Source organism: Leishmania panamensis (assembly GCF_000755165.1).
Source record: "Leishmania panamensis strain MHOM/PA/94/PSC-1 chromosome 9 sequence".
Lineage (NCBI taxonomy): Eukaryota > Euglenozoa > Kinetoplastea > Trypanosomatida > Trypanosomatidae > Leishmania > Leishmania panamensis.
Genome location: NC_025888.1, coordinates 499,109 through 525,536, shown reverse-complemented (window position 1 = coordinate 525,536; position 26,428 = coordinate 499,109). Strand labels below are relative to the sequence as shown.

General features: G+C 59.1%; 9 protein-coding genes and 1 pseudogene across 9 annotated transcripts, besides 3 other annotated features; all 10 read left to right on the top strand.

Moving 5' to 3' along the window:
* Window positions 1–1,242: 1,242 nt before the first annotated feature.
* LPMP_091400 (glycoside hydrolase, putative) lies at window positions 1,243–2,838 on the top strand (the record flags this gene model as incomplete). Its single annotated transcript, XM_010706074.1, has 1 exon — window positions 1,243–2,838. One exon carries the CDS (start codon window positions 1,243–1,245, stop codon window positions 2,836–2,838), a length of 1,596 nt encoding a protein of 531 aa, XP_010704376.1.
* Window positions 2,839–3,608: 770 nt separating this feature from the next.
* On the top strand, window positions 3,609–5,594 carry LPMP_091390 (hypothetical protein; the record flags this gene model as incomplete). Its single annotated transcript, XM_010706073.1, has 1 exon — window positions 3,609–5,594. The coding sequence occupies one exon, from the start codon at window positions 3,609–3,611 to the stop codon at window positions 5,592–5,594; it is 1,986 nt and encodes a 661-aa protein (XP_010704375.1).
* A 490-nt stretch (window positions 5,595–6,084) lies between these two features.
* Window positions 6,085–6,550: a repeat region.
* Window positions 6,551–7,082: 532 nt separating this feature from the next.
* Window positions 7,083–8,825, top strand: LPMP_091380 (hypothetical protein; the record flags this gene model as incomplete). The annotated part of the gene is made up of 1 exon (XM_010706072.1): window positions 7,083–8,825. The coding sequence occupies one exon, from the start codon at window positions 7,083–7,085 to the stop codon at window positions 8,823–8,825; it is 1,743 nt and encodes a 580-aa protein (XP_010704374.1).
* Window positions 8,826–10,061: 1,236 nt separating this feature from the next.
* Window positions 10,062–10,868, top strand: LPMP_091370 (hypothetical protein; the record flags this gene model as incomplete). Its single annotated transcript, XM_010706071.1, has 1 exon — window positions 10,062–10,868. One exon carries the CDS (start codon window positions 10,062–10,064, stop codon window positions 10,866–10,868), a length of 807 nt encoding a protein of 268 aa, XP_010704373.1.
* A 1,313-nt stretch (window positions 10,869–12,181) lies between these two features.
* LPMP_091360 (hypothetical protein) lies at window positions 12,182–12,760 on the top strand (the record flags this gene model as incomplete). Its single annotated transcript, XM_010706070.1, has 1 exon — window positions 12,182–12,760. One exon carries the CDS (start codon window positions 12,182–12,184, stop codon window positions 12,758–12,760), a length of 579 nt encoding a protein of 192 aa, XP_010704372.1.
* Window positions 12,761–13,120: 360 nt separating this feature from the next.
* Window positions 13,121–13,508: a repeat region.
* A 508-nt stretch (window positions 13,509–14,016) lies between these two features.
* Window positions 14,017–14,352, top strand: LPMP_091350 (histone H2B; the record flags this gene model as incomplete). The annotated part of the gene is made up of 1 exon (XM_010706069.1): window positions 14,017–14,352. The coding sequence occupies one exon, from the start codon at window positions 14,017–14,019 to the stop codon at window positions 14,350–14,352; it is 336 nt and encodes a 111-aa protein (XP_010704371.1).
* Window positions 14,353–16,162: 1,810 nt separating this feature from the next.
* On the top strand, window positions 16,163–17,860 carry LPMP_091340 (hypothetical protein; the record flags this gene model as incomplete). Its single annotated transcript, XM_010706068.1, has 1 exon — window positions 16,163–17,860. One exon carries the CDS (start codon window positions 16,163–16,165, stop codon window positions 17,858–17,860), a length of 1,698 nt encoding a protein of 565 aa, XP_010704370.1.
* A 625-nt stretch (window positions 17,861–18,485) lies between these two features.
* Window positions 18,486–18,944: a repeat region.
* A 341-nt stretch (window positions 18,945–19,285) lies between these two features.
* Window positions 19,286–21,103, top strand: LPMP_091330 (paraflagellar rod component, putative; the record flags this gene model as incomplete). Its single annotated transcript, XM_010706067.1, has 1 exon — window positions 19,286–21,103. One exon carries the CDS (start codon window positions 19,286–19,288, stop codon window positions 21,101–21,103), a length of 1,818 nt encoding a protein of 605 aa, XP_010704369.1.
* Window positions 21,104–22,942: 1,839 nt separating this feature from the next.
* On the top strand, window positions 22,943–23,989 carry LPMP_091320 (hypothetical protein; the record flags this gene model as incomplete). Its single annotated transcript, XM_010706066.1, has 1 exon — window positions 22,943–23,989. One exon carries the CDS (start codon window positions 22,943–22,945, stop codon window positions 23,987–23,989), a length of 1,047 nt encoding a protein of 348 aa, XP_010704368.1.
* Window positions 23,990–25,548: 1,559 nt separating this feature from the next.
* Window positions 25,549–26,020, top strand: LPMP_091310 (annotated as a pseudogene).
* Window positions 26,021–26,428: the final 408 nt, after the last annotated feature.

Sequence of the window (26,428 nt, the reverse complement as noted above, 5' to 3'; positions counted from 1 at the left end):
TATTTTCTCACGCAGGCTTCTCAACCACGCTACGGAAAGGGTTCCGCCATGCGGATGGCCAGCGGTACATCGACGATGCGCATATCCGCTTCTGATGTAGCTCAGCGTATCTTGTCGTGCGCCTCTGCTAGGGACGTCCTGGGCCTTTCACAGTCGGGGCCTTTGTCGCACACAAGCCCATACAAAGTGCTTTTCATGCTCTGGCCCTTCGAACTCACCCCGATAAGGCGGCCGGACCCGTCTCCGCCTCGGAGGCACCGATCATTTACGCGGCTTTTGCGATGCTGGTGGTGGTGCGTGACCGCCTCCTGTAGCAGCTTCTGCAGTGGATTGAAGTATGGGAAAGCGTAGTGGTGCTCTCGCTTTCATCGGGCACAGATAGTGTGGCGGTTTTTACCGCTCCCCACCACCGCAGTGATGATGGCTTAACGTCTTCTAGAGGGAACAGCAAGTGTGAGGCACGTCTCTGCCCGCTGCACTCACTGCCTGCGGTGCAAGGCTTGCCCCCGGCGCCGTCGCTCTTGGATTCAACATGCCAAACGTATGGGTGTCTGCGAGCACTGCCGCAAGAGGACGTACAGGCACAAGAGCGCGTGTGCTTTTGTTGCCGAACTAAGCCACGTAGGTGCTCCACCTTTGGATGCCGACGTTTGGTCCAGGGAGCGGTGCGCTGCTCAGAGCACGGAGAGTAGCGCTTGACCCATGCGTATTGCCTCCTCCTACACGAGCTGCGGGTACTAGAAAGAGAGCGATCATAGTTGAGGTGTTCACCCCTTCTGAGCTTCTCCCACCCACCCAGCCCACTCCGCCTACATCCAAACACATAACGAAAGAAAGCGGTGTGCGTGTGCTCTCAACGACTTCCTGTCGCCCCTTCCTCCCTCCTGCACCTCCTGCGCTTATCAATGCCTGTCGCTTGCAGCGCTTTTCAGCTAGCCCAGCACTCAGGCTCTTTGGTTGTGCTCCCTCGCCAGCCGCCTCGTTCTCTGACGAGCAACCCCTGCCCCCCTCGACTCCCCACCTTTTTCCACGCTCACTTTCAGCTCACTCGCACTGACAGAAAAAGAGAGCAGATGGATGCTCACTTTGTGTCGACTGCAAATCCTATCTTCGCGTGTCGCTCACTGCCACCACGGCTAGCAAAGCTCTGCGACCTGCCGCACTCGCAGCGAAGAGCCTCGCCTCACTCCCCCTTCTCCTTCCATCATCTCCCCTGCCAGCGTTTCTCTTCCCTGCAGGCAAATGCAGCGGCGACGTATTAGGCACCACTTGCGCTTTGTGGACCGCTATATCGTCTTCGCGGTGCTTGGCGTCGTGGCGTACATCCTCGTAATCAATCTCGTTGCCGAGTGTCTTGCCATCGGCATAAGGGATCGCACCAAGACGGCGGTGTCATCAAGGGAGGCAAGTCGTGTAAGTGACGTGGTCCCCGATGAGGTCTTCTGGCCGCACCGCTGGCCAGTTGCCCCTATCGCTGAGGTGCACATCATAAAGGAAGCTATGGAGTACGTCACTCAGTCGCTCACCAAGGCGATTCCCTTCACAAAGCACTTACCCGAGGCACAGCTTGCTGTGTGGGACCTCATGTTGCTTACCGGTGTCCGCACTGACTTGACCCCAGCTGTAAAGGACCTCAAGGCGGTGGCTAAAGCGGCGCTGAGCACCGCGACCGGTGCTGCGTCCTCTGAGACATTTGTCGCCGTGCGTGAGGCACTCGAGAGTGCCGCAGTGGTGTGGTCGATGAAGGGAAAGACCGCTGAGGCGGACGAGGTGCGGAAGGTGTTGATGGATATAGCTGCAGTACCAACGCCGGGAGCGACTGCAGATACTACCTCGTGGTCAGCGTTTGCCCGCGAGGTGTGGAGTCGTGTCGCGGCCGGCGGTGCCTCGTCCACCCCTGACGGCATCTTGGAGACATACAACACTTTGCGGAACGCCAGTCAGTCATACTGGCATCCTGGCGAACAGGCTGCAGCAGTGCCGCCGTTGTATAACTCGAAGCTTCTCCCGTTGCGGGCCGGCACTTACGACGCGGTAGTGCCTTTGGCGCGCCTCTTTCTGCAGTTGTGGGTGTTGGGTGGACAGCGGAAGGCAGACCAGCGTCTTGTGGAGACATACGACGCGGCTGTTGCGTCGATTCTACGGGATTTGCTCTACACACGCACCGTCACCGCGGAGGCACAGGCAGTCAACTTCACGTTTGTAGGCTCTCGAGCAGAGCTGCTCGTGCCGGTAGCCACGCCACGCATGTGCGCACTGGGCGGAGTGCTCGCTCAAGGCGTCCGCTACGGCGCCCATCGCTACCCGGCGCGCCCATCCACTGCGCAGTACAGCGAAAATGATGTGCTGCAAGCTGCTGAAGCGCTGACCACATCGTGCTTCCAGCTGTATGCCGAGCCAGCCGGCCACAAGCTGCGCAGTGCCGTCTACGTCACCGACTCTGGCCGTGTGCCAGGCTACACACATGCCGGCAACGGCGGAGGTACTGCGTCGCTGCGGTCCTCCTACTGCGACATCCCCGCTGTGCTCCTCGAGTCTTTCTATGAACTATACCAGACAACGCATGATCCCATGTACGGTCTGTGGGCAATACTCGTGATGCGGCAGGACACGTCTGACCATTGTGGATTACGCAAGACGGATGTTACTTCTGCCACTCTGTGGCGGCGCCATATTCGCGAGCTGCGTAGCCTCTGGCTCCTGTTCCACCACATGGAGTGCCTTGTGTACCGCCGCTCGCGAGGATCGAGGGCCATGTGCGAGCTGGCCACCACCACAATGGTGTCGCCTGTCACTGGGCACATCGTGCCAGTGCCATACATGTCAGCAACGTCGTAGCGCTGTCACACGTCGTGACCGAGATGAAACCGTGCGAAACTCTGCTGTGGAAAGTTTTTTTGGACCTCAGGAGAGACGCGTGCACACAACTGCAAGCAGCCCGCCGCTGTCACCTTTTCCTTGTGTTGTTTTACTTCTCCGACGGGTAACCTCTTGCAGCTGACGTCGTACACATGTGCTCTCACTGGCTAACGCAGCCGTGAGGGCGGATGGCAGCGAACAATACTGCAGCGCAGAAGCGTGCGGAAGCGAAGAGAAAAAGCGCCGCTCAATCTGCGTGTCAAGGGGGTGTAGATGTGTGGAGCCCTCTGCGCGGCACGGCACGGCGTGACCACTAGGGAGGCGCCTCTCTAACCCCTGACGTGTGTATCTTGCTTTGCTGCCCCGGATAATCCGCTCAGAAATGACCGCCACCACTCTTTCCTCTACTAGCGCTCTCTCCACCCCCTCTCCGGCTTGTCTTGTACCTGTCCCCAACCTCTCGCTCGTGTGTGTGTGTATGTGTGTCTTTGCATGACTGAATTGCGCGCTGTACCGCTGTGCAGCTCATCTTCTACTTGTCGCTCTGACCTACGCAGTCCACGACGCAGAATCGGAAAGTGACTCTGAGGGAAGGGGGAGAGGCACCTGCACTCCGCCGCTCCCACCCCCTCACACGCCCCCTCTCCCTCCCCCCTCCTTTTCTTCGATTTCTGCAGCCGCTACATACGCGACGCGCCATACGACCGCCTCTCTGCTTCGTCTAGCACACGCGCAATCGCGCACGAGACATGGGCTTTTTCAAGCGTACAATTTCACTCGACTCCATTGGTGTGGTCTACGATGAGCTCGACCTGCGGTCCTCCAATGGGGCAGCGGCGCACGGCGTGACGAGAGAAGTGTTGGAACACCGTGTCTTCACCCCGGTGCTGACTCCGCCGTTAAACGTGGCCCGTATTGACGACTTGTTTTCGGAGACGAGCACCACTCCCGACACCCACACGTACTCCTCGTCGTATCCGGTTGCCACGTCGACCGCGCATATACATCACTTGCGGGAGGTGTCGGGCGACTTCACCTTCACCGGGCAGCCGAGCGCGGTGGTGCACTTCCGCTCTTGCATCACCGCCAACGACACGCGCAGTCGATTGCACGCCCAGGCCGGTCGCCGTGGCGGTGATGATGGCGTAAAGACGTCAGAGACGGAGTTGCCGGTGCAAACTGGGCCGTTCTCGGCAGACATCGTGTGTGTCATACTACTCTACGTCGACGCGAGCACACACGCGAACGTTGTACAACTGGGCAGTGTGTGCCGCTTCTGGCGCTTTTATGCGAACTTGGCGCCGCATTGGACGTACTTCCGCTGCAAGGAATGGAGGAAGCAGGCGAACCTACCGCGCTATGTGCGCCGCATTCTCGTCAAGACAAAAATTGTCACACGTGAGGACTACATTCGAGAGCGCCTGAAGGTCGAGGACTACAAAAAGAAGGAAGAGCTCATCAGCACAGCAAAGCACATTCGGTGGTGTGTCGCGACGGCGATCATGGTGGGGGTGATGCTCACGGCGAATTTTGTCGTTGCCTACTTCTTGGGCTTTCTGCGCACGGCGCTCCGCTCTGACGTGAACCTCGGCATTACCACCTTCGTGCTTCTCCTTTCTACAACTCTTCTTGAGGTAACCCTCGTCATCTCCCCGCTGGCTGGCAACTCCATCTCAGGCACCAACAAGCACAGCACCATGCGTATCCTCGCATGGGGCCTATTCATGCTCGTCTGCAGCACGGTCCTGGGCACCATCTCAGCCCTTGCTTTCACCCGCGCGCAGGCCTCCAAGCGCGTGTTGGAAGGGCCAACCATCGACTTCACGATGTCAGCACAGTGCGAGGCATACTCGAGCCAGAACCTGCCAAGCTTTGTGCTGGTGCCGGCCGAGCTGAGCGACCTGCGGTGGCGACCCGTCACGCTCGACGAAAGTGAAAAGCAACTAACACCCTACTGTGTGATGAAAAGTGCAGAGGGAGGCGGCAAAACACCCATGTGCTTTGTGCTGATGTACTTTGACGCAAACTACTCCTCAGCGGTGTTCCAGAATGAGTCAGCGCTCCTGGCGGGCAGGGACGTTGGCACTCGCTACGCCGACTCTTTCGATCCCTTCTCTGTCGGAGTGCAGATTAGAGGACTGTGGTGCAACACATCAGGCCACCCGCAGGTAGTGGCGCTGTCGCAGGCCGTATACTCGAGAGTCAAAGCGAGGCGCGATCAGCTGTACCCCGCCACCGCCGACTGGCTCGACCCGCCGAGGCGGCCGGCGACCTTCACCGCGATTAGCCTGCGGTGCAGCTCCGACATTAACCGCGAAAAGACGGAGAATCCGCCCAAGTCCACCGATGTGTGGTACACCAGCGTAGCGGCATGGAAGTGGAGCTATGTGCCACTGGTGACGCCGCACGAGCAGGTGCGAAGTACCTTCCAGCAGGCGTACGACCACTTCCTCCACTACGCCTTTGTGTGCCACATCATCACTGGTGTCTTGTGGGGCATCATGTTGTTTGCACAGATGATCTTCAAGACAGCAGCGAGCGTGGTCTTGGGCGTGGCGACGGCAGTGGCGCTGGCGTGCCTGAATCCGCTCACGATGATCCTCTCTGGGGCCCTCTGTGTGAAAGTGAGCGACTCGTACTTTATGTGCGACGCCGGCACTGGCGGCGCGCTCATCGGCGGTGGCGTCGGACTCACGTTTCTGCTCCTGGCGATCTACGTAACAGTGCGGGAGTAAGACAAACTCCCCAGGTAACGCCTGCTCGCCATCAGGGTACCGCACATTAGCATTTCAGCCTACCGAAGAGCGGCGTGGGATACGGTGGGCCCCTGTGTCTCGGTGCGTAACGCTCCCCACCCACACCAGAGGCAAGACTGAATGTGGGGCTGTGCAGGAATGGAAGGGTCACATCACTGTCTCCTTCTCCTCAATTGCCTTGCTGGTAGTGACGCATCGACTTGCTGCTGCGCAGTACTATCGCTGTCCTCGATTTTCCCCGGTTCTCTGCGAATCACTTCCCCACCTTTCACTGTGCCGAGAGTCTTCGATGGTCCTGAGAAGCTCCACGCAGGTGTCTTCCATAGGAATCCGTGGTGCCGCTACGGAGAAGCGCGTGCGTGTTATTCCGCATCCTTCACGTACTTGACTCACCAGCGCCACAAGCGTACACGTGTGGATGTATTTTTGTCTGTGTATTCATCTGAGGTCACATGTCCCCCAATGACAAGGGGGGACTCCACAGTACGCGGTGTTCCAGGGGTCCCCGTAGCCACCCACTCTGCCCGGAAGCCAGGCAGCCACTTCACTCCCCCCCCTCTACCCTCCCATCCATCCCTGCCAATATTGACCCACTTCTGCTGGGGACAAGGGTCAGTTCCTGGATGGCGTTGCCTCGGAGCGACGTGCGACAGTGAACACACATGTGTCATCCACATGAGGGCGAGAGTTTCAGCGTGGCCCGGGCGTAGCCTGCGCCACACCGTGGGGCGTACCGTGGGGCGACCAGCGGAGCGGAGCGGGGGGTGGATGGAGTGTGAGGCAGCGCACGTGGTCAGGTCACTGAGTGGACGCGCTGCTGTACGGCGTGCATACGGCTACTTCGCGCCACGCGATGGACGGTGTGGCAGGGCGGGGAGGGGGCCGAGTGAAGCTGAACTCGTGTCTTGTGCGACAGAGAATAGGCACGTTGCAAAGCCATGCGAGCTCACGCACAGTTTTCTTCCCCTCCTCTTACCAGCGCGGTGCGGTGATGCGTCGCCTCTTCATTGTGTGCTGATGTCCTCTGCCACATGCCAACAAGACGCGAATGGAAGGGCATGGAAGAAGAAGCCGCTGAAGCGGTGTGCGCGTGTGAGGGCGTCGAGTAAGCGTCTTTGATGGGTAAGATGCCGCGCAGCGCCCCTTGACCTCCCTCGCCCTTACTGATGCATACGTATGAGTTCGTGTATTGCTCTCTGCTACGGCGCTGCGTGCAGACTGTGCTACGTTACTCAGCGTGGTCCTCCTCGCATCTGCGCGACTGTCGCCGTCCTCCTTCCACTTCCGGTCTCTTTACATGACTCCGTGCGTAGGGACCAAATCTGCCGTTCGCCTCACTTCTCTCCTTTGCCACTCTCCCTCCCTCCCCTCTGCGCCCTGATTGCGAGCTGTACTTCTCTTATTCTTACGAACTACTTTCTGTAGTCTTACGCCTCCACGCACACGAGGACATACGTGGCGCTCAGCATGTTCAACGCGTCACAGGTGGATGAGCTCTTTGCCAGCACCACTCGCACACTGCAGCGCTCTCAGGTGCTGCTCGATGAGCGCCGCAGCACCATCCAAAATCAGCGCGGCCTGCCACCCATGTTTTGCGTAGCCTCATCCTCGGCTGCCTCGATGTCCATCGGTTCAAGCGTAGCTGTACCCTACGGGAGCGCGAGTAGCAGCTTTGTCAGTACTGTACGCTCCCTGAAGTCGCTCAGTGAGTTCAGATCGTACGTCGAGGCCGCTGCTGATATGATGGAAAAAGTACGCGAGGAAGCCACGGCACCGTCGCCGGCGATGCAGCAGCGGCGCGCAAAAGGCCAGGATTTTGCGCTACTGCAGAGCATGACGCGCGGACTGCGGGGAGCAACGACGGCAGCGTGGCAAACGTCAGAGTCGACAGCCGCGCTGTGGACATCCGCTACGGAGGCTCGTGGTGGTACTGAGGAAGCGGCGGCCGCCGAAGATGCGACGGCGGCGGCCAGCAGCGCGATGTGCGCTGCACCAGGCGCGCACACTGGCAGTACGCGAAGCAGCGGTGCACAACTCACGTCGACGCTGATCTTTAGCGCCTTCTGCGTGGACATTGCAATCTCGGTGCCTCGCGCAGCCTCGTGCATCGTAACGGAGCTGGAGTGCGTATTTCAGTCCTCCAGCGAAAATGGCGCGCCGCCATCGGTGGTGTCGGAGTGGATGAGGGACGGCAACGTCAAGCTCAGCACGCTGCTGCGTGACGTTGCTTCCCTGCTACCACTGCCCGTCACGATGCGCCTCTTCGCGCGCATCGCGGACCTGCTTTTTCGGCCTCCTCCCGCCTTCCTCCGCGAGCCCAACGGATCTTCCGGTCATCTCCTCGGGTGTGAGCTCTTGAGCGGCGGTCAGCTTCTTCTGCCTGCTTTGAACTACTATCTACTTGACCAGTATCCCTCCACACTCGCGTCGCGGTGGTTTTTGCAGCCACTGCAAACCACCGCCGAACACCTCCGCGCCGATTACTACACAAGCGCTGACCAGTTTCACGTGCAGTGTCGATGGCTTCTTCGGCTTGTATTGACGCTCTTGTACGCCTGCCAGTCGATCGCCCTGCCCACCTCGACGTCCTCACGTCCACCGCTGGAGCGTCGATTGCGCACCGCGCAACGTCTCTGCGATACGTGGCTGATTCCGCTGGAGAGAACATTTGGCAGCAGCACGGCGCGGCACGGCATGTCAGCTTCCTTCAACGCTGCCCTCGTGCAGCCCCATGGCCACTTGGTGGAGCGGCTACTGCTTACTACGTCGCCCGCCTCATCTTCGAGCAGCCTTAGAAAGGCGGTGCAGCTGTCGCGTGAGTGGTCAGGAATCCTGTACTCCGCACAGTACCGCCTTCTCCTCATCCTTGAGAAGCTGGCGCACTCGGAGGTGGCGCAGGCAAACGGCACCAGTAGCACCTCTGCGAAGCAGCGCACTTACGAATCGATGCTGCGCCAGAATGGCGGAAAAGTAAGCGTCTCACTTCTGCAGACACTTGCAGAAGACAAGCAGCTCGTGCTGGACGAGACGCCGTCGCGCTCGCCGGATGGGCACCGCCTGTACAAGCTGCACGACGGTCTGCTCAGCGACAGCAACGGCAAAGCAGTGTTTGTGTACGTGGACGATGGTGCGCTTTTCACGAAGGCCAGCAGAGCTCGCGCCTTTCAGCGGGTAAAGAGCGTCGAGGAGATTTTCAAGCCGCTTCAGTAACGTCTTTGCGTGGGTGTTCTCGAGTACGTGAGTGCTGTCATGCGGATGCAGAGGCAATGAGTCCATCGACACCGCATGAAGGGGGAGGAGAAAGTTAAAGATGCGCCCCAGCGGCTGCGCCTCCAGTCCACTCGCATCAATACGCTCACGTCTGCGTGTTGGAAACGAAGTGGAGTAAGCGACGTCAACAGCCCAGCACAGAGAGGAGGGAACACACCGAAGAGAGGCAAAAGTACGGCTCAGGCGACGTCTTCTCGCAACTCACTCTCCACTTCTTTCGCTAGGAGGCGGTGCATTTGGTGAAGAGGGACGCAAGAGAGAAGACACGGCTCGGCTTGTTGTACGTCTCTCATACGGTGATGTCTCTCGCTCTCTCTCTCTCTCGCGGTTATCTGCTGGGCTTCTGACAAGGCACTCGGGGCGGAGGCGGAGGCGGGAGGGGGGCACTATGCCGCCCTTCTTGACAAAGACCCCACCATGAACGGCGCTCTGTCACTTCTCCACGTATGCGTGGCCTTAGCGGACGCACACGCGCGCGCCCTCGACCACCCTTCGAGCACCTGACGTAGAGGGGCAGCGAGCTCAAAAGAGAGAGCATTGTTACATCCTCATGCCACTCGGCGCCTCGCCAACCTTTATGCTCCCCGCTAATCAAACTGTTGCTCGTCTGCACACGTGCTCATTTGCACAATGACACACCGCCAGCTGTATTCCTTCGCCCACAGGGGCATACGCATCGACACTCGATGCACTTTGTAGTCTTTGCTCACCTCTGTACCTTGTTTCCCTACTCGCCTATCCCCATCTCTCCCTTCTCCCTTCCCTCTTCGGTTATGTCTGTGTGGAACATCTTGGGCACAGGAGTTTTCGATGCCCTCACCCCTCTTTGCCAGACAGCAAAGACGCGTATTGGCATCGCACCGTGGCTATCGCATCCCTCATCTCTCCTTTTCTCATAGAGGCACGCATTACCTACACCCTGTGTAGCCCAAGAAGCGCACACACACACACAAACTGCACGTATCTCTGTGCGGGGAAGCTGAGTCCTCTGCTGCTGCTGCTGTGTGACGTCGGTACAGTGCTGGTCCAGCGTTAACGCACGCGGGAACAAAAGGGCGAGAGCCGGAGAGCACATCGCTTTGATGCTCTGATGCATATTTTGCAGGTGCGCACCGACCTCACCTTCTGTGCGTTTTCGCGTCCGCTTCGCTCTGCCTTGGCACCAGCTCTTACAGGATGATGTCCGTGGCAGGCCCTCCGCACCTCCCGACGCGCTCGCCAGATGCTGTGGTGCACGCACATAAGTTAGGCACACCTTTGACCGAGAACCTTGTGCCGGCAAACCCGCTACTCGCCGCTCCCTCCAGTCAGCTGAACAGGGCAGGCAGTCAGTCGCTGGCAGCACGTGCACCGGTGGACCCCACCCCCAGTGCGGCGCCCGCTTTAGATGTCGCTACTCTTCTACGACACGCACTCGTCCGCGACTTGATTCGTGAGAATGAGGGGATGTTGATGGAGCTGGCAGGGCTTCGGGAGACAGAGAAGCACTGGTGTGGAACACAGCTGCGCCTTGTAGCGCTGGAAGAGAGTGCTGCTCGCGCAGAACTCAAGGCAGCGGAGTCGATTGCGCGTGGGGTGTGGGTCACCCGCGCCCACGCCTTCCTCGCAGCGTACGTGCAGCAGTTGGAGCAGCAACTGACCAATGAGGCAGCAGAGGCGGCGGAGCTGCGGGGATTCGCCGAGCTGGCGCAGGCGCAGCTGGCGAGGAGCTCACAGCCCTCGACGCAGGGTGTGACACTAGAGAAAGACAAGTACAGGTCACCACCTACCAAAGCACAGCGAGGCAGCAGAATAGCTGACGTGGATACTGACAGTCAGCGCGCCAGCCTCGAAGAGATCACAAATGTCCGCGGGTCAGTGAAGCGGCTGCGCAGCGTAGAAAGTAGTGACGGCGGCAGCACTCCCCTTGGCCCACCGCGGCGCACGAGCAGTAGCCAAAAAAGCCCAGGTGCCCTCACAAAAGTGCGCAAAACGATTCACTGAGGTGTGGCTGTCGGGGGGGTGCACAGCGAACCCGCAGCGTGCGCGCCGCCCCACACATTTGTTCCAGCTGTCGTGGACCCCCCACCCCCACCCCACCCCGCTCGTCCGCACCGACAACAAGGGAAAAGGAGCGCGTGCTGCCCGAGCGTGGGAGGGGAAGTGGAGGGGGTCAGCAAGGACACTTCTCTCTCATGTGCAACTGTGTGTTCCTCACCTTCGCCACTTGCACAGGTGTTGCTAGACTCTTCTTGGGAGCGCTCCCCCACTCCCTTTTTCCTTTTCTGCCTCCGCGCTTGCCGCGAGGTTCACTGAAGCACTAAAGGGGGGGAGCGTGCTGCGCTCCATCGCCCGTACCCCCACGCTCTGAACCTCGAGCGGCAGCAGACAAACGAACACGCGTGTGACGGAAAATACTACCCCCGCAATGCCATGTCCGACAGGAGTACTCCTCTGCGGCCTTCCACGTGTTGCGTGCAATTTCGCTTGCCTCTTAGGGAGTGCTATAGGGAGAGAAAGGGGGCAGGCTGGGCTGCGAAACATCATTCGGCATTTTACTACCCCATTTGCTTTACCTGTGCAGCCACATTCCCAACCCGAGAGAGCAGCACCCCTACCCTCCCCTCTCTCTCTCTCCATCGCCCGCTCTACCGACCTCTCACCTCTACCATGTCTCACGCCTTCCCGAATTCGTATCGCTGAGACGCCGTTTTTCCTTTCCCAATTTCTATAGGAGCGCAAATGTGCACACGCAGTGATGAGCTGCGCAGACTGGCACCTCAGACACCCGTAGTTGCCAGGAGGGTGTCCCCTCCTCCCCTCTGCTACCATACCCCATACCCCCACCCGCCCATGCACACACGTGCACGAAAATGCACCACTCATCCGACTGCAGCATCGATCTGTCGATGCAGGCAACAAGATGAAGAGCAACAACAAGCTGCGTACCCAGTCGTCACGGTGGTTGTATGGCACACGGCTCTGGTGCCCGGGGGCTCGGGTCGAAGTACGATGCGTCTCTCCTGTGCCCCCACCCCCTCCCCCTCACTCCACCCGTTTTCTCTCTTCTTTTCTTCTTCGGTCTCACTTCTTGTGGAGGTTGGGGCGGATGCGGAACTTGCACACGCACAGGCCCACACGTCCCTGCACTCACCTGTGCTCCGTGCCACGCTTACACCGCGCAGCGGACTCGGTGCTCAGCTGCTCATCTCAGACGAGCGTACGGGGAGCTCAAATCACCGTCTTCTGCGAGTACGTATATCGTGATATTTTGTGTTCCGCCATACAGACAGAGGCCCGCCAACTCCGCAGTGCTTATGCAGGCTCCCAAGGAAGGTGTGTCGGCAGAAAAGGGAGAGGCCATCCCTACTGCTCGTCAGTCGCTGTCGGAGACACCGTTCATGGCGGATCCGGCCGAGGTGGCGGCCCTCGATATTCCAGTGGAGTACGTCCGACGCATTGAAGATGCTCAACGGGTCTATGGAAACCACTACATGGAGCACCGTATGTACACGAACGCGTGGAATCATGCTGTCATGACAGTAGGCTTCCAGTGCTGCTGGCTTGGGGTCGGAGCATGGATCGTTAGCCGCAGTCTGCGCTACTCAGACCCCATGAACTCTCTTGTTGCGAGGTGGGCGCAGCACTCATGGGTGCGCCGCCTCACCACGCCCATCTCGTGTTTGGGGGCGTTCATCTTCACAGCAACGTGCACGCAACTGCCGTACGATTTTCGGCTGCTGCGCGAGGCATCCGCCGGTATTGAGACGCAGAGAGCCCTCATGAAGAGGGCGATGGATGCGCGCCATGTGGCGTATCAGGCAGGCAAGGTCGCCAAGGAGCAGCTGGAGGCGAGGGAGGCGGAGGCCTTTGCCAAGGACATGAAACTGCAGTAGAAGGGGAGGAAAGACGACTACCCTCACACTCCTGCGTACCGTTCTTCTCCCGTGCATGTCTCTCTCGCTCTCCTGCACTGCTGGCGCGTCTTCTTGGTAATGGTGAGGAGAGGGACAAAGGGGATCCTCGAGATGAATTACCGTGGTGTATGCCTTCTTGCCCCTTGCCCCCCTGCTCCCTACCCCTCCATTTCCTCTTGATGATGTGGTGGTGGCTGTTGTGGTGCGATTGACATCCCTTGTGGTCTTCTCTTTTCCCTGTCACGTGTGCTGGACTGGAAGAAGGTGGAGGGACAAACGTGCAATGCAGAGCTACATTTCTTTACTAACTGCCGATGAGGCACTCACACACCTTTTCCATTCAGCGGGCCCATTCGCTGTCGCACAAGACACGAGTTCAGCTTCACTCGGCCCCCTCCCCGCCTTGCCACACCGTCCATCGCGTGGCGCGAAGTAGCCGTATGCACGCCGTACAGCAGCGCGTCCACTCAGTGACCTGACCACATGCGCTGCCTCACACTCCATCCACCCCCCCCTCCGCTCCGCTGGTCGCTCCACGGTACGCCCCACGGTGTGGCGCAGGCTACGCCCGGGCCACGCTGAAACTCTCGCCCTCATGTGGATGGCACATGTGTGTTCACTGTCGCACGTCGCTCCGAGGCAGGGACAGAGGACCTGCCGGGCTTCCCAACACCAAGTGGAGGCACTGAGTCTTGGGATACCCCACGCTGAGGCGTTGGCCCCCCTCCCCGCCGCTCTGTGATTGAGGCCGCTTATGCACTCTAACGAAAACTGAAGAGCATCACCCGAAGCGCGGGAAAAGGAAGACAGCCAAGGGAGGGCAAGAGGGGGCGAGACCGAGATGGCAAGAGCTCTCATTCCCTACCTGTGCTCATCCCCCTTACTCCACTTGTCGCTTTGTCTTGCTGCCCGCCGCGAGCACAGCCACACAAGCATCACCGCCGCCGTTCAACTGACGCGAAGGTGCACCAGACGCTGCACTGTCATACACACCGGATATGGTGTTACGGTTGCCCACGTGTTTGTGGCTCCTATAAACTGCAAGGAAATGGGTGCACATCAGCTCTGCAGCAACGTCGCGCCATCTCACAGGTGATCTCTACACGCATGGCTTCATTCGTCTCTCTAATCCCCCTACTCTCTCCTTTGCTTCGCGAACTAGCTTCAGCCTCGCAGCTCGTCTTCGCTATCCAGCCACCCCCGCGCTTCTACATTTCTCACACCCTCGCACCACCATGGCCGTTTCCCGCCACGCTCCCCGCAAGGCTTCCCGCGTGCACAAGGCCCACCGCAAGCCGAAGCGCTCGTGGAATGTGTACGTGAGCCGCTCACTGAAGGCGATCAACAGCCACATGTCACTTTCGCACCGCGCGATGATGATCATGAACTCGTACGTGACCGACTTGCTGGAGCGCGTTGCCTCGGAGGCTGCGTCGATTGTTCGCGTGAACAAGAAGCGCACGCTGGGTGCGCGCGAGGTGCAGACGGCGGTGCGCCTTGTGCTGCCGGCCGAGCTCGCGAAGCACGCCATGGCTGAGGGCACGAAGGCTGTGTCGAACGCGTCCCGCTAAGCCGGTCAGCCAGAGGCTGCCTACGCCCTGTGCTTGCAACGGAGGACGCTTTCCCCGCGTGCGCCGTTTGCTTCTATAGAGATTTTGTTTTATCTTTTCTCAAATGTGATCGCGTCTTTTACTGGAGTATTTGCCGGGGTCTGCGGCGGTGGACAGCAGAGGCACGGGAGGGCAGCGGGGCGAGACAGTGAAGGCAGAAGAAGCGTGGGAAAGCACAGGTGCGCTTCTCTTTCTTTCCGCCCTTCTCTGCATTCCCCCTCTCACCTCCCCTCCCCGCTTCTTCATCCTCGCCACACTGCAGAAGTGTTTGCTTTGTTTTCTCTCGCTTATTACGAGTGACACACATCTCGACTTGCTTTTCCATCCCCGTCGTCTCTTCTCCTCTTCTCGGAGTCTCCCCCTACAACGACCCCCTCCCCCCGCTGACACCTCCGCGAGGACCACTCCTGCCACTGCAGTGAAGAGGATACGGCGACTTGCAGGCGTGACAGCCGCAACACCAGTGCCTCCAACGAGTGCTTGTGTCCTCCCCCGTACGCAAGTATACCTCACTCGCTCACCCCTTCCCTCATACCTCTCGTGTCTCCGTAGTTCCTCGCAACGAGGCGAGACGAGACGAGGGAAGCGAATCCGTTAGGCGGCTGCCTCGCCACGTCCAACAGGCGGGGCCACGACGCTGTTGACTGAGTGTGTGACCACCGCCGCTCTTTCTGGGCAAAAGCGCGCGTTGTTTCTCCTCCTCCACTTAACCTGTCACCCCTTCCGCTTCCGTTTATCTTTTCCCTCTCCCTCCCCTCGATCCATGCCACCTCCGCCACTCCTGACCTCGTCCCACCACCTTGGCACGCACCCTGTATCTGCGCGTGTTTGTGCCTTCTGGGTCTCTCTCCCTCTCCCCTTTCTCTGCACGTTTCCTCGCAGTGCTCTCACAGTCTCCAACTCGGTGCACGTGACAGCGCTCCTTCCCCTCCCCACCCTGTTGTTTTGCATTGACATCAGCGTGCCATCTACCCCGGCCCCCCTCCCTCCTTTACGTCGCTCTCAGCTCACACTGTCCGAGTCCTCTATTGTTTGACTGCACTTTTTTGACTTTGGCTTTCCGCTTGCTCGCTCCGCTCCGGCTGCGCGTGCATCGCGTCTTTGCGAATATCTCGCTGTACCCCTGTGCTCACCACTGCTCGATCATTTTTGCTTGACTTGGCTGGCTTGCAGCTACTTGCCTCATCCACCTCTCTCTCTCTCTCTCATTTACTTATCAAGTGGGTCGTTGTGTGCGTGCCTCCCCCACTTGCAGCCCACACCTCTTCTATTTTGCTGTTGTTTTCTGCTTTGCCGTCACTGTTGTGCTCACCTCACCTCCCCTCACTTTCTCTTTTCTACGCCGCTTGTGGGCGTGCGCACGCTGAGTCTCTCCTCTTTAAGGCGGAATCACCAAATCGTGGTGTGTTTAGTATCTGCGAGGTGCTGTCTGTCCTTCGCTTCTCTTTTCTCTCTCATCGCGTGGGACTGTCTCTCCCATCCTCCTCTCTCTCTGCTCTGGCGTTTGGTTCTCTTGCTGCGCTGTCTCCCCCTCTCCCCCTCCCTATTCCCTCATCCTTCCCACACAACCACCGTCATCTTTGCGCACAGGCAAAGCAGGAGAGAAGAAGAGCCCCTACGAGCAACTCACGAACACACCCTCAGAATGACTCGAAAAGTTGCTGCGGCAGCCGTCCTGGCAACCGTAGCGGTTCTGCTGCTGCATACTTCCTTCCTCGCCTCCACGACTGCTGCAGTGGCCTTAACACCGACGTCGTCGAGACCGACAGCGATGCAGCGTCAACGCCTCCGCTCCCTCGCTGCCTATGCACAGCGAGTCGGTGTGGCTCTGGAGCTCTTGGCTGATGGATACAACCCCAGCCATGATAACGGCATTATGAAAGCTGCTGAGGTGTTCGTGGAAGCGGACCACCTTCCCAATTCTGTAGGTTACGCGCCGCAGCAAAGCGCGGGTCAACTGTCACTCGTGAGGTACGTCACACATTCCCTGCAGCGCCCCCTCGGCACGGTGCAGTCCGCTGTTCAGTCAGTGGTGAAACGCGCCAGGGCCGTCCAAACGCTTGCGTTTGTCGCCGCCGGCGGCCCTCTCGACAGCCAAGCAAACGCGCTCCTCGCCAAGATGGACACGGAGGCAGACCTCCGCACGGAAAGGGCGGATGCCACACTCGCACCTCTCGCGTCGTTACCCAACATGCGCAAGGCCCAGCCATCTATTCTGGCCACCGCACAAAAAATGAGCGCACAGCCCGCACAACTCGCACAGGCGCAGCAGGCATTTGCCAATACGAGCGGCAGTCAAGCAGAGACACCGGACTCGCAGTCGACAGAGGTGGCCTCTCTACAGTGCATAAATGGCGTAAATGCCTACTCCTCCAATGCCATCGTTGCATGCAGGAACTCCAATGAGAGCTACACAGCGGCTGAGTACGTGGCACTCCCCACACATGCACAGGAGGCGTGCAGCGGGTTCATCTCCAACGATGGGCCGCTCACACAGACTTGTCTGTGTGCCCAAGACTACTACATGGAATACGTCAATGAAACTAGCTACTCGTGCAGTAGTCGCCCATTAGACGTGCAGGTCATTCTCGAGGACAAGCACCTGTGCTTCAGCAAGGATGATGCGGCGCTGGGGTTGTCTGGAACCATGGAAGGGGAGTACTGTATCAGGACTCCTCGCAACAGCACGCTGCAGCTGCCTGTCACGTGGAAGTACAACTTCCTCAGCGATGACACCATGCTCGCTGTGGCGGCGTTCGAGTTTCACACTGTGCCTCCCCAGGTACCAATGGGCCCCAAGGGCCTACAGTGGGTCGTCATGAAGGCCAGCAGACCTGTTATGGGCACCTACAGTGAGCTGGCGATGAGCACAGACGTGTTCAGGTACGTGGTGGCCGGCTACGCTGGCGCAAATGAGTCCCGGCCGTCACCGAACAATGTCGGGTTTTACCTCTCCTACAACACCGAACTGCGTTTCGCCTCCGCCTTTTCGGCTGTGTTTTGCTTCACCTCGCCGCGCAAAACGAAGGACCAGATGAAAGAAGTGCCGCTAGGGCGAACGTCAGCCCTGAAGGAGTACCTCGGCAACGCCAATGGCGTCTCCCTGCACTCGCTGACCCTCGACCTTTCCACCGTCCCTGACGACTTTGTGGAAGGCAATCAGATGTACGTGGAAACAGGACTCAAGGGGGGGCCGTCAATCTACCCCCATCGCGTCTCCCGCATCCACATCTCCTTCACCGACGTCGACGAGCCACCCGCCAATTCGTATAAATACAAGAAGCAGTTCAACCCGCTCTACATACTGCTGATCGCCGCCATCAGCATGGTTGTTGTCGGCACAGGGTTGGCCGTGCTCTGGTACTATTGCATGCAGCAGGATGACTATGTCGACAACCTGGTGTCGGATGCGCAGCGTAAAAAAGCCCAGAAGCACCACTCCAGGGCGAAGGCAGGGCCTATCAGCTAAGTGCACGGCATCAAAATGGTTAGTTCGAAGGGAGGAAGATGGGCAGGAGAGGGAAGGAGAGCCCTAAACAAACTCAATCATAGCGAAGCAGCGGATTTAGTGCACGCCAGTCTGTATGGAAGCTCACAAGTACCTGTTGTAAAGGGTCGACCTCCAGATGCACTGCCCCCCTCCCCCCTCTTCTTCTCGCTCTCCGCTACTCACCATGCTGTTGCCTCTGTCGGTCTCTCAGAGCTCATCTTTCCCACCCTCCGGTCCGTCATGGGGTCTTTGGTAGAATGAAGTGGGATGGTGACGCGTGGGCGCCTCCGCTGGCAGTTTTCAACTTCCTTCTGTTTGATTTGCTTCTTTGCTTACAATGGACACTCACCACCGCGCCATCTCCATCGTCATCGCTTCACTTGACAGTGTCTGTGCCCACGCCACCGCAGCGGGTATATGTGCATTGACCTCAGTGCGTGCTGGAGTATTCAAGTTGCCTCTCTCTTATGTTGGTCTCTTTCACTGCCGTTGCTCACCCCTTTTGCTTGCTGAAACCGCTGAAACAAGCCGGTTCTCGCTCTCCTGCGTAAGCCTGATCGACGAATTCTCCCCTCTTTCCTTTTCTGAACTCCCTCAATGACGAGAGGGGACGCCACAGTACGCGGTGTTCCAGGGATCCCCGTAGCCACCCACTCTGCCCGGAAGCCAGGCAGCCACTTCACCCCCCCCCCCTCTACCCTCCCATCCATCCCTGCCAATATTGACCCACTTCTGGTGGGGACAAGGGTCAGTTCCTGGATGGCGTTGCCTCGGAGCGACGTGCGACAGTGAACACACATGTGCCATCCACATGAGGGCGAGAGTTTCAGCGTGGCCCGGGCGTAGCCTGCGCCACACCGTGGGGCGTACCGTGGGGCGACCAGCGGAGCGGAGGGGGGGTGGATGGAGTGTGAGGCAACGCACGTGGTCAGGTCACTGAGTGGACGCGTTGCTGTACGGCGTGCATACGGCTACTTCGCGCCACGCGATGGACGGTGTGGCAGGGCGGGGAGGGGGCCGAGTGAAGCTGAACTCGTGTCTTGTGCGACAGCGAATGGGCACGCTGAATGGAAAAGGGGATCTTCACTGGACCAAATATGTGCTTGTCGCTAACAAGACGTTCTCTCACCACACAGCCATCGCGGACGTCCTGTAGGCACACCGACACTCATCGCCCTTCTCTTTATCGGCGTTTGTGCGTATCGGTGCACCCGCATGTGGGTCTAAACTGGAAAGATGCAAAATGATCGCCACCACTGCGCTGCAACTTCATCGCTGCCTCCCTCCCCTCATTCTTTCGCCTTCGTGTGTCCTCTCCACCCACCCTCCAGAAGACGCGCCTTGCCAACCCACATGCATCCTCTGACACACCGAATCAACTACTACATAACGAAGGGTGTCATCATGAACTCCTACGCGATTATTCCGCCCGTGTATCCTTCGCGGGACGCGCAGGATATTGAGAATCACCGAGCCGTCGCTGCCGTCGCGGAATTCGCGGAAAATGGGCTGTCCATCGCCGATAACTTTTTCGCCTACACGGATGGTCGCTTGCCATCGCTGATGGTCAATGGTGAGGCCATTTTGGCAGCCTTCGAGAAGCTTTGTGAGCGCTACCGTCACGAGCGTCCTGCTGGCTGGAATGAGGCGCTCTTCATGAAGGAGTGTGGGCAGCGCGTAAACCCGGAGAAGATCGCGGAAGTCTGCATGCGCCCGGCGCTGGACGCGAACAGCTTTGCAAGTGCCCTGCACCACCTAACTGACAAGGATCTACCGCGGGGTCGCTACCTCCTAATGAAAGACAGCATGAACGCCATCAAGCCGCATGTGCCCACAAATGCCGTCGTCGACCTCCCCGAGGCGCTGGCGGCGCTGCATGAAATTCAGCACGTTGATGCAACGGAGGCGATCAAGGATGAGCTGTCGGGGATGGATGAGCAGCGGCGAAAGTGTGCGACGCAGGTTCAAGAGGCCCAGGCCGTCTACGACGCCGCTCTCAGCCACGGCGACGTAATCGAGGTGGAGCGGGCTCACCGCTACCTCATCGCGGCGCGCTACGAGTACCTTGTCTGCTACGCGAAGCGCCTCCATTTTCTGAGCTCCACAGAGGAAGACGACGAGGTGGTGCACTTTGCTGATCGCCTGCAGAAGTTGCGCGAGGACGCCAAAGATGCCGTGAAGGTCTTCAGTGACGACAAAGATGCCCTCAAGTCTGCACTGCAGACGGACCTGGTGAATTGCGACAATGCGCGTGCGCACGAAGCTGCCAGCCATGATGCAGCCCAGGCGGCCTTCAAGGAGCAGAGGAAGAAGATGGATGCGTCGCTCAAGTTGATTGTGGAGCGAAAGGCCCAGCTAGTACACGAACTGCTACAGAAGGCGGTGGAGCTGCGGGAGGTCATGGAGCAGCAGCGGACCATGACGCAGGATGTGGTGGAGGCAGTCAAGGCAGAGGCGGAGCGCGTGACGGCTCACGAGGAATTCGTCACTATAGGGAACCAACACGTTCAGCGGCTGCGGCGGTGCCTTGAGTACTGTGATGGATGCGAGCCTGTGACCCGGGCGATGGAGGAGTACGTTAAGGAGATGGTGACGAAGCTCCCCGAGGAGAGCGCTGGGAACGCTCTTAACGCGATTATCGACCACGAGTCGGACGAGTTCCTCAATGTCTACCGCGCATTTGTGTTCGTGTGTGGTGAGCTCACGGTAAAGAAGACGCACCGCCTCGACACGCTGGAGCGCCAGGCCCGGCTTGCGCAGCATAACCGCGACAGCGCCATGGACAGCCTCGACCCCAACTACAAGCACTATCGCGAGGAGCTGGCGGAGGTACTGGCGCAGGCGCAGGCGGTGGAGGGGGTCATCAACGCCTTGCACGCCACGCAGGACGCCGGTGAGCAGGTGTTCGAGTCTGTCGAGGACCTGGTGCTGAGTTCGCACGAGCGCACCGAGAAGCCGTTTGTGCACCCTCTGCAAGAGCTTGGTCACGAGTCCATCGCGGCCCGCACCCGCTTCGTGAATCGTTCGATGAAGTATGTCGAGGGCGAAGAGCAGGAAGTCTTCCAGAAGAAGGCACGCATCGCGGAGGCTAAGGCGCTTGTGGAGCAGGAGCAGGAAGCGCTGGAGCGCGGTGTCAACGCGGCTGCCATCGCCGCCCCTGTAGCCGCCCCGTCAAGCGCGGCGGGTGACGCCGTCGCTGCACCGGCGCAGATCGAGGCTTAGGTGTGTGCAAGTCGGGCAACGAATGATGTAAACAATTCGAAAGGCGAGAGAAAAGCCACGCGACGCACGGCGCAACGCCCTCTCATCCGACTCGCCTTTCAAGGTTGGAAACTCCTCCTCCCCCCCCCCCCCATTCCGCACAGCTTCGCGATGTGGCTGCCGTCAGCTCGCACACCTCTCTCGGGGACACACCATTATACTGCTTTGTGTGCTCTTCTCCTGCATCTCGCCGCTTCTCATACACCCACCCATCAGTGGAGTCTTTGCCAAGTGAGAGCAGTAGAGGAGTGGATTGACAGAGGTGTGGCGGCGGCGACATCACGGCAGCGGAAAGGTACAGGTGATGGCTGTGTCGTGCGCGCTGTGCGTATATCGTTTTGCTCTCTGGTCGCAATGCAGGTACTGCTGCCACCGCGCCTATCTTTCCTCCTCTCTTCTCATCGCGATTTCCCTCAGGTGCCTTCCTCTACCTCCTTCGGGGGTTCACGTAGCCGCGCAGATGCGGCTGATTCGCTTTGTTGTCGGGGTCATTGCAGTATTTCTCTGTCGCATGTATAACGCCGCGTGCTACGCGGAGAGGGCGGCCGTGGGCTAGGCGGGGGGAAGGGAATGAGGGAACACGGCGCAGTGTGGGCTGCGCAAAAGTGGTCCGGCTCCTCTACGAGCGGTTCGCCATGCTGTGGCTCCTACTCGCTGACTCCAATCTCCCCCCTCCCCCATGGCTCTCAGCCTCCCCCACCCACCAACCCCTCCCGGCACGACCCGTTCTACTTCGCTTACCTGTCCCACTGATCACACAGCTGCGGCGTGCATCTCCCCACCACCCTTTCCCCCTTTTCAATGTATATTTCATGTTAGCCTTTCTCTCCTGTTGTAGTGCGCGCGTGTTCGCTCAGCTGTCGACGTTATGCGTGTGGTGGGCGTTCTGCTACCCTCCCTCTCCACCCCTTCTCCGACCTCTGCAGGTGTGTTCTCTTCTCTCTTTACTACCTTCACTGGACCTCCTCTGCACTCTCTACCCTCTCCCTATACGACAGGCGGATAAAGAGGGGAAGGAACAGGTAGGTGAGGGTTAGACGGGTCATTGAGGGATGACGATGGACAAGGGTGGTGGCACCGCCGCGAGCAACGCATGCCTGCAAACTCGAGGCACACACTAGCGTTTGGGGGCCATTGTAAAAATGCAGCGGAGACAAAATCTGTGCTTAGGCGGCAGGTGTACGGAGGCAATCAGGATGGCCTCCGCCCTCGACTGCTCACCCCGTGCACCTCATCACGGCTACCTGTTGCATTTGTGCTTGAGGGGCGAGGGAGGCGGTAAAATAGAGGAAGGTGCGCTGTAAAGGACCTTCCTCCTCGGGGATCTGTGGAGTGGCGTATTCGAAAGTGAAGTGCATCCTGTACTCCAGACGGGAAGAAACCGAGAAGGGGGAAACTGAGTGGGTGCGTGTGCGCTCGAGTACTCCTCTTCTCCCGCCCTCCCTCCTCCATCACACTCCAGCTGCCCTCGTTGCGGTTGCCCGACTTTTCTCTCCACGTCCCCCCTCCCACTTCCACTGACGATGACTTTTGCTGCCTCGGCCGATCGGTCGTGCTTCACGTCCTCGGAATAGGGCCATCAACACCGCCCACCATTCCGCTCTCTTTTTTTTCGCTTCACATTGTCTCCTGCATCTTCTCTTCTGAATTGCCACACGGCTGGCGTGGGCACCGGAGGGAGTGCGACTGCGAGCAACTTCTCTGCGACGCGTCCTCCCTCCATCCGTTAACAGTAGACGCACACGAACTTGGAGTTGGGCTGAGCGGTCAGAAGAGTGCAACTGTTGAAGAAGGTGGCCAATGCGAGGGGCTCCGCCTCCGCAGTTTGACGAAGCCGCATCCGAGAGTGATGTCGTCGTATTGCCTTCCTCGTCAGAAGACAGTCCCACACCGGCGCCACGCCTTGCACCAGCGCAGGTGGCACAATGGACATTAAAGGATGTGGAGAACCACATCTTCTTCGTGGTCTGGGTGTGCGGCATACCCGTTCATCTCCGTTACATTGTGCACCTGCTGGAGCATAGTGCGGTGAACACTGGAGGAGGCAGAGACCAGAACCCTCATTTCGGATCGACAAAGGAGTCGCTGACAGCGATGGCACAGGCAGACGTTCTTGCGCCCGTATGCCGTCGAGCTGCTGAACTGCGCCAGGTTCTCTCTCGGTGGCCCATCACGATCACCCTATCCGGACTACAAAGCCACGCGTCGTTCTCCGAAGTTGTACCGCTTGGTGTCCTGAGTCAAGTGCCCAAACATGAGGACGACGCGATCAGGCATGTCGTGGGCGGCGAGTGTCAGGAAGACTGCGGGAGCTTCAAGCTCACTGCGCCTGCCTTCTCCTCCGCCTCGTGCTGCATTATCCAGGCAGGGGCTGTTACGCCTGCGGAGCGCTTTGACAATGTGGCAGCGCTGGCCTTGTGCTCGCCAGCAGAGCGAGGCGGTGTGTCGCCGACCTCAGCACCAAGCGCCACGTGGTGTGGGCAGGCGTACTGGACGGCGTTGACGCAAGCGCAGCAGTGGATAGCCGAGTGGCCCTCGTTCTCCAGCGGCTCCTTGGGCCACACCAACTCGCTCGGCGGTACTGGCGCCACGTCCGCTTCTTCATGGCCCCCTCTACGACCGGCATGTACACTCTCCGCTTCCAGGCGAAAACACCTTCGAGGCGGTGGCGCGCCGATCACTGACAGCGTTGTAGTCGTGGACGCCGACGAGGGGGAAACGCAAGAGAGCGCTGGAGGCGCCGGCTCCACTTCCAGCACCGCTGACGACATCGTGCCTAATTCAAAGGTGCAGCTACGTGAGGAAGCTGAAGTTGTTGTCATAGACAGCGACGAAGACATCCTGTGAGGATGTGTCTGGGGTGGGGAAAGGTTGTACTCTGAAGGCATTCGCTGTTTTGCCCACCCACAGGAGTGCGCACTCCCTCTAAGCACGTAGGGAGACTCGCTCCTTCGCTAGGCCTCTCTCGCTCTCTCTCTCTTACTTCGGTTTCACGAGAGCAGCATTAATGTATGGCCTGCAACTCGCCCCTTGCATATCCAGGCGCTCTCTCTTTCTCTATCGACGCTACGCCTCCGGAGGAGTGAGGTCGTGCTTTGCGCAACGTCTGCCTCTTCACATATATGCGCTCTGACGGCGTATAGCGCTACACTCTTCCTGCGCTCCCCTGTTCCCTCCCTTCCCCCCCCCCCCCCACACACACACACATGCATCCCCACTGTCTCCTCTCCTTCTGCACGAGTGCGCCAGTACCGCAGTCCTCCCACACACTGTGGTTTCGCCTGTCGCTCTTCCACACAGGCACACACGCGCGCCGTTGCGTTTCTCTGCAGCCTCAGGGGTCGTGCCCGTGGCGTGCCTACGCGCGTGCTCCGGCGAGAGCCCCCTTCCCCCCCCCCCCCCTCCCTCCTTTAGACGCCTCCGTGTGGTCACGTCACCATCGCTCGTCACACTTTTCTCTGCCACAACGCCATGCAAGCAACAGCGCAACGTGAGGAAGAACGCGTGTCACGCAACCAGAGCCGTGTAAAGGCTGTGTGAGTTGGCGCACGCGAGAGGGACCTGCTGTAGTGCGCTGCTGTGTGTGTGGGGGGGGAGGTTGTGTACCTCTTCGGTGTATAACACAGACGCGACACCAGCCAGTACATCGGCCCCGGTAGAACAACGCAAGGAGAGAGAACACAGTTGCAATCACGCCTCGCAGAACTGAACGTCTCGTCCTCCACCCCTCACTCCATACACGCACAGGCACGCATTCTGCCCCTCTAAACTGTCACAGCTTCGCTCTCTCTCTTTCCTTGTCAACTGTTTCTCCTTTTCCCCTCGACTTGACTATCGCCTCTCTGAGTCTTCTCATCAGTCTCTCTCTCTCTCTCTGGCCAGCTCGCTGGATTGAGCTCACATACTCCTCTCCCCCGAAGCACACAGACATATTTGGTCAGCCTTCGTTCTCTTGACTGCCCGTTCCTCCTTTGCTGAGCTACTGCCCTTACGTCTAATGGGTGTGCAGGTGCATAGTTGAGATGGAGAGCGGCAGGCAGCCGAGTTGCACACAAGCAAGCACAGAGACACACTCACTCTGTGTGGTGTGTCTTTTTATTGCGTTCTCCGTGCTCTGCCCTGCCCTGCCCTGCCCTGCTCAATCGCCTTTGCCACGGTGGCCTGCACATTTCGCTCGGCACTTTGCTTACTCGGCTGCGTTGTCGGTTGTGTGGCGGGGAGGACGGGACGGGGGAGCAGCGCCATTCTGCGGCTCATTGGCGGGGGCGTTCGTCATTTCAGCGTGCAGGTACCGCAAGGAGCACTGGCGCTCTCATCACCCCATCGGCAAAAGGCGTCGGCAGCGCTGAGCCTCGCCACTCGCCTCCGCACACGTGCCGCGAGAGCACTTTTTTCTCTGTTTAAACATGACTGGTAACATTGGCGGTGGAGGAGCTCGTAGAGGCCCTCTCGGATCAGGTGGAGTGAATAGGCAACAGGCACCACCTCGTGAAGCACAAGGGCATTGATTTTGCTCGAGTGCAGTGCGAGACGCTTCTGCCGCCAGCGGTACAGGCGGCGCAGGCGCGGCGGGCAGAAAAGACGGGACTGTTGCTGAAAATTCCCATGGTGAAGATCGAGGTGAACGGAAGGCGGCACTGGGTGCTGGTGCTCATACCACACCACGTCGTTCGACTAGTGCGGCCCGTGACGTCCTACCTGTCAAGCTCCTCCCTGCATAGCTTTTATCCACCGCAACCCCTTGCTCTTCAGGGCATGCGAAGCATCCCACCAGCGGGAAGACCCCATTACCGCGGAACCCAACACAAATCGCACCACAACCCCGACCCCGCAGCCGCACGGCCGCGCAGGTCATTAGCGGATGATCGCGATTGGTGAGCGTTATGAATGTAGGTGAGGGGGGTGGAGAGTGTGTGTGTCATCTGAGCCCCCACACGCACGCAGGTGTCGATAGATAGATATAGCTGACTGTGGATCTGCGTATGAGCTCAGGTCCCTGTGCTGATCTTCGACTTTTCCCTTCTGTATTGCTCGTCGTTTCTCTGCTGCCTCTGCATCCGTGCGTGTCTGCCACGGTGTGTACTTTGCCTTCTACTTGGAATCGATGGCGCTTGTCTTGATCGCGGCGAGGACGAGTAGCGCTGCGTGTCTTCTTGTAGACGTGTGTCGGAGCCTCGATTGTCTCTCCATGTGCTCACTCCCTCTTTCTCTGCCTCTCGATGTGTACTGCGGTGGGAGTGTACATACACGCAGGCAGTGCAACGCACCCGCGTGTGTACTTTCCCC